This window comes from Thrips palmi, unplaced genomic scaffold, assembly GCF_012932325.1.
Source record: "Thrips palmi isolate BJ-2018 unplaced genomic scaffold, TpBJ-2018v1 HiC_scaffold_5, whole genome shotgun sequence".
Taxonomy (NCBI): Eukaryota; Metazoa; Arthropoda; class Insecta; order Thysanoptera; family Thripidae; genus Thrips; species Thrips palmi.
The window spans coordinates 11,960,321-11,971,714 of record NW_023144632.1 but is presented as its reverse complement, the minus strand read 5'-3'; the positions used below and the strand labels follow the sequence as shown (position 1 = coordinate 11,971,714).

General features: G+C 63.0%; 1 protein-coding gene across 1 annotated transcript; it reads right to left on the bottom strand.

Annotated features, from left to right (window-relative positions):
• Window positions 1-9,156: 9,156 nt before the first annotated feature.
• On the bottom strand, window positions 9,157-10,660 carry LOC117651285 (E3 ubiquitin-protein ligase SIAH2-like). The gene is made up of 5 exons (XM_034395149.1): window positions 10,582-10,660; window positions 10,062-10,457; window positions 9,824-9,990; window positions 9,491-9,729; window positions 9,157-9,389 (listed from the first exon to the last, which is right to left on the bottom strand). The coding sequence occupies exons 1-5, from the start codon at window positions 10,582-10,584 to the stop codon at window positions 9,157-9,159; spliced, it is 1,038 nt and encodes a 345-aa protein (XP_034251040.1). The 5' UTR covers window positions 10,585-10,660.
• Window positions 10,661-11,394: the final 734 nt, after the last annotated feature.

The window sequence follows — 11,394 nt, the reverse complement described above, 5'->3', positions numbered from 1 at the left end:
CCCAGCGTCCTCAAACAGGACGCGGATCCAACTTACGACGGCGTCGATGAGCCGCCATGTGTTTGGTCCGAGGCCTCTTCGAGGACGTGGAAGCTCAGAACGAGTCCAGCGTGTCCGCCATTGTCGCCTCAACCGGTCTCCGGGCCCGGCCTGCCTGCCTGCGTGGCTGCGTGCGCCCCGTGCCCAGCGCACAAAGCGCACCGAGCAGGCCAATATGGGCGGCCACTTGACCCGCGACCCCGGCTGCGACAATTATGCTGGTCCAGGCGGGGATCGGGACGCGGGATCGGGGCTGTGGCCGCGCTGCCTTGGCGGACCCCCTTGGCGCTGCCGGCCTGGGCGAGGCCCTCCCTCGGAAGCTCTCCCTGCCGCCTCGCCTCGGCTCGGCCGTTTTGGCGCGCGGCCGCTTCGCCTCCAATCGCTTCCAGCAAGCGGCCTCACGACCAGGCATAAAATTTGACCCTGCGTTAATTCACTGGCAGCGGAACAATCAGAGGACGGTGCCAACCGGCGAGCGAGCCGACGCGACGGTCGGGCACTCCGCGGTCCGTCTGTCACCCCTCGGCGTGGCCCCGCCGCCGTCACTACCGGAAGCCGATGGCTTGGAAGAGGGCTCCGGGGGCCTACGTACATCGTTTGTACGGCCTCTTTTTTCCATCGGTCTTCTTTTTGCTGCCTATATAGAAGCTGGCTAGTCCTGATGCTGTTTTTCGCAAGGAATCAAAATTTACTGTCGGCCCTGCTAACTTTTATGTACTGCGGGGTTCGGGTCACTTATACAAGTTGACAATGGATCGCACCTAGAGAGAAATCTCATCAGCCAACCAGCAATCCGAATCTTGCAAACTTGCATACCCTTTTGGGCGCTTGCATGAAGTGAGTGGCCTCGGTGAGGTGCAGCGGGGTGGCGCCGGGCGGCGCAATTGGCGGTATCGAACTCGCGGCCCGCCGTCAAAGTGTGCGGCGTGTGTGGTGCACGAAGCCGTGCATGCATTGCTCGCGTTGCACGGGGTGGCCGGCGCCTCATTTGCCTGATGACAGAGCAGCGCCTCGTCGCTCTGTCTCTCTCGCACCCACACGGGCCGCCGCATGGGTGCGAGAGAGACAGAGCGCGGTGACGTCAGCACTGTTCGGAGTCAGGGTGCGGGGGATGGCCGGCAGTGCACTGTAAATGTCTTACGGTGAAAGGCTGCACCAGCATATTATATCGGCACGGCTAGTACCAACACCGGCCACCTCGCTCGGGTCTACATATTTTGTTTCATACACAATTTTAATTACTATCTTTGGAATGAGCCCGCATACTACCCCGTATAAGGAAACCGAACGAGTATTGACTGAGAAATTTGAAAGGGAAAAGAAAAAATTTGAACTCTACACCCCCTCCCCAGTCTTAATGGGGAGGCCTCCTGCTTTACTTCGGTGTTCGGGATGGGAACCGGTGCTATCAGGTACCTGGGGTTAATCCCGTCAGCGACCCAAGCGTTCGCCGGGGGACCCAGTAGGACCCCAAAGCTCAGACAGCTGGGTCGAAACACCCAGTGTGAAGCTCTTTGAGGGGCGGGACGTAGAGTGAGACGACAGAGAGACAGAGAGAGACTCAGACAGAGAAGAGGTTTGGTGGGAGCTTCTTGTTTTCGTAGGGTTGGTTGTGTACCCCATGGTACCCCCACTGTCCGGCGCTCCCGTACCGAACATACAGCGTTTTAGGCCAGCTTCAAAGGACTTATCATCGCCTCCCCGACGAGTCAAGGAGGCACCACCCGCAACCACACACCGGATGGTCTGGATTGATGGATCAAATACTCCATCGCTCCAGTGCCGAGGCCAACCCGCCGAAGCGGATTGCTTTTTAGACACCCACAGCGGAGTGGCCAGGTGAATGTGACTCTGACCACTACGCTATCACGCTTGTACGTCTGGCAGCGTGTTGGACGACGGGTTTGAGTTGCAGTGGGAGGAAGGCAGTCGAAAAATGTAACGAAATGATGAGATTCGATCCCCGGACCCCGCCACCGGGATCACACGACTTTACGCTCTCGGCCACCACGGCCCATGATGAGGGGACCGGCGTGAGGTGGGTTCTTGACGCAACAGGACTCGACCGACCCGGTCAAAATTTCGCAAGAAGTTGGGGGAGTCGAACTGCCGACCCTAGCATTGGGAACCGACGCCTCTACTCCCTGGACCACCACGTCCCATGCACGGAGGGGGCTCACGTTCACGGGTTTCAACCGCTCTGGGTGAGGCAGTAAAATTAAATGGAAATATTTGTTAGGAGTCGAACCTCCGGCATGTGGGCCTGTTGCACACGGCTCCGCTCTCATGGCCTCGAACCACCACCCTTAGGATAGCAAGTCGAAAAAACTTTTGTGACGCTGGTATTCGAACGCCGGCCTGCGGTAACTCGATCCCACGTCTCTAACCTCTCGGCTATCACAGCAGTTGTGAAACGCGACGGATCATCTGCTTTCATTAACGTTCGTTGAATGAGATTTTTTTTGGTGCACTGTCCCCGCGTGGCGTTGTTTTTCCGCGGTTGGAGCATGCACTCTTCCGCCGCCACTTACAACCCGGGTAACGACAGTTTGCATACTGTCGAGCCATGAAAAATACGGGGGCAGTGCGCCGTCGCCGGGCCGCCACGCCGCGGCGCGGGCGACGGAGACGAACGATGCGCTCGCTGCTTCGCTCTTGCACACTGGCGGCGCTCGCATCGCTCGGACAACAACGGGCCGTAACGAGCAACCTGACAATTTGGGCGAGCCGCGTAAAACCGCAGCGAGCTCCAATTTGGCTGGCATGGCTTGGCCGTGGCTTGGCTGGCTTGGCCGCGGCTCGGCCGTGCCGCCCCCGCCCATTAGCGATCCAGCAGAGCGATGCCGCACATCGCTCGCGCTCTCTCGCACCTTCTGCAACGCAGCGCGAGTGCGAGAGAGAGCGAGCGACGGGGCCGCTGCTCGGGATCAGCGAATGCAACCCCCGCGCGGCCGCCACGCACGCCGCGCAAGCAGGCCGTACTGCTAACAGGGCCGCTGGATGGCGTCCGGGCCAGCCGGAACGGGGCTGCGGACAGGCCGGGGGCGGTCGAAATCCCGGACGGGTTTTGAGCTTGAACCGAACGTGTGACCCCACCAATGGATTCCTCGTGCGGAGAGCAATCTAATGGTGGGGTCACACGTTCGGTTTGAGTCGCATAAGCGAACTCTGGAGCTCAAAGCGCGCCCGGGATTTTGGCCGCCTCCAACGGTCTTCTGACCCACTGTGCTGCGTTCGGGGGGCGCATCGCGGCCGCGATCTCCGAGGCTGCGTCAGCAGCCTGATTCCGAGACTGTCTTTGTCGCTCTCATGGGTCGCGTCGCATGGGAGCGACAGAGACAGAGCGACGAATCGGAAGCAGGCTGCGCTGGGCCGCGCGACGCGACGTGCCGCGCCGAGACACTCCACCCGGAATACCAAAATGAGTCGGCAGCCCGGAGGAAATCACGCGCAGCCGTTAATTAAGACGTGGCCGGAAACCGAACGTGTCAAGAATTTGGACAGGTGGACAAACTGGGCGGAGGCGGAGCGGAGCGGCCGGAGAGGCTGATACCCATCTCGGCGGTGTGCGTGCCGCGGCGTGCCGTGTCTCTGGAGCCCGCGGCCCGCGCGGCGCAGCGCGGCGCTAGGGCTGTCGGGCTGCGCAGGGTGCAGCGCGTGCAGCGACAGCAGGGTGAGCTTAGACCGCACCCACCAAACCCCTTCACCGAACCTGACCCACGCAAAACTCACGAACATCTCTTGATTTCGACGGGGCGTTGGGTGTTATTTCTAGATTTTGTCCCTGTTCCAACGAGAAGCCTAGTGCCGGTGCCGGTCCCACCTTCACCTGCGAATCGAGGACCAGCGCGCCACGCCGCTTGTTCTTGGCGCGTCACCGCCTCGTCGTTACGGCCGCGGCGGAAAGCGCTACGTAATCATCGGCCGACAAAAAGCAGTGTCCAATCCACGGCCGGGACCGCGAGGAGCCACGTGCGGCGGGACACAGAAATGGGAATCGCGCGTGGAAAATGGGGAATCGCGCCGAAAAGTGATCGCCCCCCCCCCTCCCCTTTTCCCTGCCCCGGGGAACGTGACGTGGCGCTTCCACGCCGTAATGAAGCCACTTTCCGAAGGGCTGTAATTTGAATAATACGGCATCGCGGGGTGTGGCGCGCTGTGGCGCACGGTGGCACACTGTGTGGCACTGGGACCCGGAATCGCGAGCGGAGAAGATTGATTGATAAGGCCGCTGGCGAGGTTCCAATCAAAGCCAGGAATATGGAAATGCCCGTGGTGGTGGTGGTTTGGGGGAGGGGGGGCGGCTTCACCTTTCAGTTCAGACGAGCCGGTGTGCTTTATGCCAAATCGCCAGCTCGACACGAAAAACGCTTGTCGCCACAGGGCCGCGAGACACTCCACGTAGCTACGCCGGGATCGTGTGCACAGGTCTGCGTGCCAGCCGTCGACTGGAAACTTCCCTTGGCTCCCTCCTCAAATAATCGGCGCCCAAAAAATTGTTAATCAATCCGATGTGAGCCCGGAACGCGCCACCGCCCGGCGCACTGATCCACCACGCCGGGAAGCTTTCCTTCGCACCGTCTTGGCGTGGACGCGGTGCGCGGGGCTGCCCCGGCCGCCACCTCGGTCGGCCGGGAAGTGCAGGTGGAAAGGAGGGCGGGTATCACGCCGATCTGGGGATGGAATTACCGCCACCGCCGTGCAGCCAATCAGGGGGCGGCGTCGGTGATCAACCGCTTCATGAATACCCGGCACGGTACCGCGAGCGCGGCGAGCGCGGCGAGGACGGCGAGGACCACGGGCGGCCTGACGGCCTGCTCGGCCCCGCCCGGGCCTGCTGGGCCTGCTGGGCGAGAGCCAGGCTTCTTCATTATTCCAGGTGTGGCTCCCGTGGCCCGCCAGCCCCGCCAGCCCCGCCAGCCCCGCCAGCCCCGCCCCCTCGGCCCGAGATGTTATCGCCGCAGTCATTGCTGCCCGTCCTCATTGTTATTTGCCGGCCGCGACCAGCATTTAGAGAGGAATCACTCACTGCCGGGAAATGTCACCTTGCGCGGTTCCAACGACCCAAGACTGTCCTTTTGAAAACGCGTTTTCGTAAACGTTGCGCAGGGACAGGAAAATGATGAAGCTGCTTTCTTTTTCATGCGTCGAGATTGGGCCTAGTCGTTGATTCGGCCGCGGTTCTTTTGCCGCCATTTTGCGTGACGTGGATCGTCTGGCGGTCGGGCGGGGGAAGGGGCGCGGCACGCGGTGCACGCGGCCCGGCAAGTGGCGTGTCCGAGGGGCTGTTCGCACGACTGATTACCTGTGCTAAGTGCGCCCGTGTGCGTGTGTATGTGTGCGTGTAAACACGAGTTCGACCACCTCGGCGGACCTCTCCGGCCGCGGCGGGGATCTGCCGAGGGACTGCAGCAATGCGGCGGCAATGCGCTTCGCCTCCAGTTTTCCGGAAAATGCGTTGTAAAGTGCGCGGCCGGTGCCGAGGCGGTGCGGCAGGCCGGCAGTGTCGCCGCTACACCAGATCGGCCGCGTGATCAAACACCAATTACCTTAATTTGTTGCAGGCGGCTTCGGCTCTCCGCTCGGCGTCGCGACGCGGCGGGCGCGTAAAGTTTGACCTTCTCATGTTGGCGGCACTGCACTGCCGTGGCGGCAGCGCGCGCCGCAGGGCAGTGCCGCCAGCGGAATAGCAAAACAGCAGTCCGATTCCGAGAGTCGTTGTCGTTGCGCCGTCTCGCTCGCACCCAGGCGGGACGCCCTATGAGTGCGAGGGAGACAGAGCGACAAAACGGAATCAGTCTGCCGATCGTGGTGGTGGCCGGGGGGAAGTCCTCGGCCATGCGACGACGCCGACCACGACGACGCTGACGACGAGACGACGCCGACGACGCGCTGCGAGGCACGCCCCTGGGCCTCGGCCTGCCGGGCCTGCAGACTCATTTCGAGAGTCGTTCTCGTCGTTGTCTCCCTCGCACCCTCGGGGCGTTCATATGGGTGCGAGAGACACAGTCTGCTCTGCTGCCGGGCCTGCCGGGCCTCTCCCAAGCAGACGCGGCTCATTGCCGGGCGACCGCATTAACTGTTAGGTTAGGTCAGTCGGCACGGGATGAGATGCCCTCATCTGATAAACTTGACCTTGTGTAGGGCTGTGTAAGTGCGAGCGTGCACTGGCGTGCGTGCATGTGTGTGTGTGTGTGAATCGCTGTGTGTGTGAATCGCTCTGTGTGCGCGCCTGCCAGATAAGGCACCGTGCTTTCCCACGCAGCGCGGCTACCTTGCACACCGCGCAATGAAACTGCAGCCAACTGCAGGGAGCTGCAGCCAGGTGACACTCTGTCGCAACACGAGCAGGGCGGTGCAGGGCGGTGCAGGGCTTGCAGGGCGGTGCCGAAATGCCATGCGCGCTCCAAGACTGTCTGCCTCTCGAGACCGCCGGGGTGGCGATTCCTTTGGCCCCCTCGGCACGCATCGGCCCGGCGCAGCAGCGCAGCTTAGCGAAAAGAGGCGAAAACATGCACCCATTGTCCTGAATGCCCTGCAAGGTGGGGCCCGGGAGCACACGTGCGGAGGGCCCGCCTTATTCGACTTGATTACACGTGTGTGCGCGCGCGCGTCGGAGTCCGTCTGTCTACCCGTCCATCAACAATATCCATTGGTTTTTGCCTAAAATGAGATTTTCATTCTTCATTGGAAATTGATGAAAAATATTTGTTAACGCAAGTGAAAGTAGACGAGCAGGACTTTTTGACATGCCAAAAAAGCACCCCGCACAATTTTTATTCACAATTATTTTCTTCTCATACTACCCCGTAGAAGAAAACCAATCGAGTTCTGCTTTGATTAACGTTCGTTGAATGAGATTTTTTTTTTTAAAGAGTCCTGCCCGCCTGTCGTTCTTTTCGTGGCGTTCGCTCCCATCGGCCAGGGCCGCGGCGTTGAGGGGTTGCGTGCGGAAACGCAAATATTGCGGCGGCCGGCCTCACCTGTTCCTGGGTTTGTCTGGCGGTGGCAGGGCCGGGCAGGGCCCGGCAGGCAGGGCAGGGGGCGCCTTGCCGCGTGCGTGCCGCGTGCGAATCGCGTGCGCTGCACGTAATTTGCACGGCGTTGCGGTCGCAGCTATTATTGACGGCCCTTATCGGCGCGACTGGCCGCAAGGAAAAAAGGAAGAGGACAGGAAGAAGATTAATCCGGGCGGGGAAAGTCTGGGCTGAAGACGAGTTTCCGAGAAAGCCGTGCATTGTCGCGCTCTTCGCGCTTTGCCTCGCTTTGCGTCGTCGGCTCCCTGGAAAAAAGCGGTCCGCTTAGCGCGTCGGTGGCCGTCGCGGCCGTGCTGGCCGTGCTGGCCGAGCTGTGCGTGTCAATGTGTGAACACCGTGAACACGCGGCAGTGCTTCCTGGAAGCGCTGGAAGCGGAGGCCGCGCGGAGGCGAGCCGCTAATGAATTGTTTAAAAAGGTTGGCCGCGCGCGCACCGCGGCACGGCGAGGCTCGGCGGGGCACGCCGCGGAGAAGGGCAGTCCGAAGGGAAGCCGGCAACAGACCAATAATTTACCGCTATCAATAACTTGGCGTTGTGTGCTCGCCAGCCTTTCTCCACTCTCGGCGATTCGTGTATGAGCGAGAGCAGTATCGATTGGCGCAGGCAGTAATTGCGGCCTTCCCTGTCAGGCTTCCAGGTACGCGGCGACATGTTGGGGCGATTGATGGGGTGCTCAATGATTGGCGCCGCGGCCGGAAGCGGTGGCGGCAGCGGCCACCCCTTTCCTGGAATCTGCCGCGAGCCCGCGGTGACAACGGCCAGCCTCGCGCCCCGCAGCCAGTCGCCCCGCCATTTGTCACACAGAGGCCGCGGCGCTAGCGTCGCTACCAGGCTCTGTCTCACTCTCTCGCGGCCCCCGCGGCGCCATTCCGGGCGATTTGGGCCGATTGCCGTGCGACCGCTGCCGGACTAGGAGCCACCGCCAGCGAGGCTCGCGGGGACGTGGGCGTGGGAAGGCAGCGAATCGCGGCGTGTACGTCGCGGGCCGCGGCGAAATCGTTTAGCGTGCGTCTCTCAACAAGGTTTCCTCTGTCGCGGGGCCGGGCCGCCGCGCCGGGTCGTGGGGGCTCGCCGTCGTAGACCAATTGACGGGGCCATCCGGGCTGTTGTTTCTTCCGGTAGGGCGGCTCGCACGCCTCGCCTCGCCGCGCCACGGCACGACGCAGCACGCCACGGTACGCCACGCCGCGGCTCATGTCCACCAACGCGCCGGCGGTATTAACATGTCTCCCGAAATTAATTCGAGTCACGACTCCTACCGCGGGAAATGTGTGACTCACTCGGTGGTGCCAACTGTGGGGAACAAAAGGGGACACACATGTAAGTCATCGTGATGTAAAGTTTACGAAGCTCGACGCCCCGCCCCGCCCCGCCCCGCCCCGCCCCGCCCGAGTGTCGCCGACCCGCTGGACGTTTTGTTTGCGCGCTTCACATCCGCCTGCTTGACCGGCCGAGCGGCCACCACAATACGTATTAAATTTGAGGCCGACAGCAGCGGTTCGAAATTTCTTTGGCGATTAACATAATCCATGCATATGCAGGGCACATATGCCGGTCCCGCGCGGCCCTCGGCCCAAGCCTCGGCCCAAGCCTCGGCCCCCCGACGGGCCGTCCGCAGCGTCGTTGTCAGATGACACGACAAAGACACAGGGGGAATCGGAATTATTTGGCGCCGTGATTGTGGACACTGTAACGTGACTCCGTCTGGGCCGCGAGCCCCGCGTCAGCCACGCCGTGCGCGGTCCGCCCGCTCCGGTCCGTGCCGTCAGGGAGACGGGAGACAGGGGTGGCCTGCTGCTGGCCGGGCCTTGGGCCGGGGCGGCCGGGGCCACAGGAAGTGCGTGTAGGAGTCTGCCGGGAGCCGCGCCTGATAACTGCGTCATTTCGGGTCACGACGGTGAGGCGGTGCGGCGGTGCGGCGGTGAGCCACTTGGACGGGCATTGTATTGTAATGCGGCGGGCGAGGCATCCTTCACGACACGCGCGACGCGCAGCGCGCACAGGAATGGACTCATCGGCTGCTTTTGTTTAAATATATTTATTTTAATTTGTGTGCGTGGCTCACGGGTGCTGTCGCTGCTACCTCGGCCAGAATTTGTCCGCCAGCCAGGAGAGCCAGCCGGGGGCGGCGGGGCCGGGCGGCAGGGTGACTCTGCACTCCAGGGTGACGCCGCCCCCGCAGCCCGGTCTGCCTGCCCCGAGGCCTGCCCCCAGCCGCGTGACGGCGTCCCAGTCCAGCACCAGGCACCGCCCTGCCTCCACGACGGGCACCAGGGTCTCCTCCTGCGCCACGACGGGCACGGTGGCGCTCACTGTCTGCAAGGGCAGTAATACGTGCTGAAAAAAAATGACTCTGTCTGCTGGTATTTGAACCCGGGTTCCTCCGGGTCTCGGTCCCGCTCGCGAGGCGCACGCACCAACTGAGGCTTTGCCTTGCTCCTGACGGTGAGGGTGCAGCAGTGCGGGGGCGGCCTCAGCCTGCCGGCGGAGAGCTGCCTGCTGAGGACGGCCACCCTCCCGGGCAACTCGTCGACGTGGACCTCCAGCACGAACACCTCGGCGCCGATCAGGACGGCCAGGGGCTGGGGCTGGAACTGCATCAAGGACTGCGCCTCGCCTTTCTTGTCTAGATCCGCTCCCTCGCAGTCCTTGCTGGAGATAGAAAGCAGGATGTAGGTCGCGGCACTTGAGTGGAGCGCCCTCGTCCACCCGACTCGCAGCGAACAGCGTCGCCCGCCCCGCCGACCTGAGACACACGGTATCGTCCAGCGCGGCGGTCCGCGTCTGAAGTGGGTGCTGCTCCAGGCAGTGTCCGGGCACGCGCTGGAACGGCCCGGTCCAGGGGCACGGCTGCAGCGGGCACGGCCCCACGTTGAACTGGCACTCCAGCAGGTGCGTCTCGCGGTCCGGCACCTGGGCGACGACGACGACCTCAAGGCTCGGGGAAGCAAGCGGTGCCGTGCCGCGCGGACGCACTGGCGCACCTTGATGCTGGCGGTGCACTGCTCGTGCACGCAGCGCAGCCGCAGCGTGCGCGCCAGGAGGTCCAGCGCGGCGTGCGTGCTGAAGGACAGCGGGCCGCGGCACAGCGGGCAGGACGACACGCGCGTGCGGCACGCGTTGCACACGCAGTGCCCGTTGACGCACTGCCGCACGGGGGACTCCATCGTGTCCACGCACACGGGGCACTCGAGCTGCGCCAGCGCCACCAAGCCCTCGGAGGCGGACAGGGCGACGCCCTGCGGCGCCTCAACGCGCTCCTCGACGCCGTGGCCGTCGTGCTCCAGCTTGGCTCTCTTGGCGGCCGTGGCGTCATCGCGGTCCTCGGCCGGCGGGGGTCGCTTGCGGAGGGCAGTGAGCAGGCGGGCCAGCGCCTCCACCTAGACGACCGGGACTGGGGCGTTACGCGGGCGATACCCCGGGCCGAGCGTCGCGGCGTCGCCGTCAGCGCGGAGTATCGCCGCGCCCGTCATGCACTGGACGGGCCGGGCGGACTGGACGGACCATCACGGGACGAGCACGTCAGGGGGCCATGGGGAAAGCAGCACGGCGATGGAGAGGCCTGGGCTGGGCACGGCAGCACGGCACCTCGCGCAACAATCGCACATTGTTGGGGCGGCCCAGCCCCGTTGGGGCAGCGCCGTCAGAGTGAATGAGTGAACAGCGCAACACGCCCCGCGTCGCCCCGCCCGGTGAAACGCAGAGAAACGCGGACACATTTTTCTCACAAAACGTCTTCGGCATGTCTTGGCGTGTCTTCTTGTCGGTGTGACGCGAGGTGCGCTGCGCGAGGCGCGTTGCGTTGGCGGTTGCGGTGGATTACTCCGCCAAATTACGGGGCCAGGGCTGCTGGGGCGGGGCGGCGGGGCGCGTCGCGTCGCGGGGTGGCTCTGATTTACACAGCGGGCCGCCTGCAGCTCATGGCCCCGCCGAGGGCCACTTCATTAAGGCGAGGAGCAGCGGGGCTGCGGCGCGCCCCGGAAACGCTGCTGCAGGTGAGGCGCGGAGTCGAGGGGGTGAATAACGTTTGACGGCCCTCTTTTGTCCGACCTGGCCAAGTTTTGCCCGGCCTTGGCCCGCGTTTCGTCCGACCTATTCACACCGCCTCAGGAGGCTGCAGCTGGAGAGCGATGCCATACCAAGACACGGCCGCAGGACAATTTTTTTGTTTTCATGATTTTGTTTCTCTTTTAAAAAAATTTCAAACATTTTAACACGAAAATGTGCGGAAGAGAAAAAGAAATTAAAGAAAATTTCAGCGAAAGAGGGCACCCCGGCGAACCGGCCCTCTTCCCTGCGGGAGTGGTGCTCACCAGA

What these genes read in the sequence shown, in the direction of transcription:
- LOC117651285 (XM_034395149.1), bottom strand. An exon ending in AGTGCACCGCCAGCATCAAG is followed by an intron (nt 9,991 to 10,061) that starts GTGCGCCAGTGC and finishes GTCGTCGCCCAG; the next exon opens with GTGCCGGACCGCGAGACGCA. An exon ending in GGCAAAGCCTCAGTTGGTGC is followed by an intron (nt 9,390 to 9,490) that starts GTGCGCCTCGCG and finishes CCTTGCAGACAG; the next exon opens with TGAGCGCCACCGTGCCCGTC.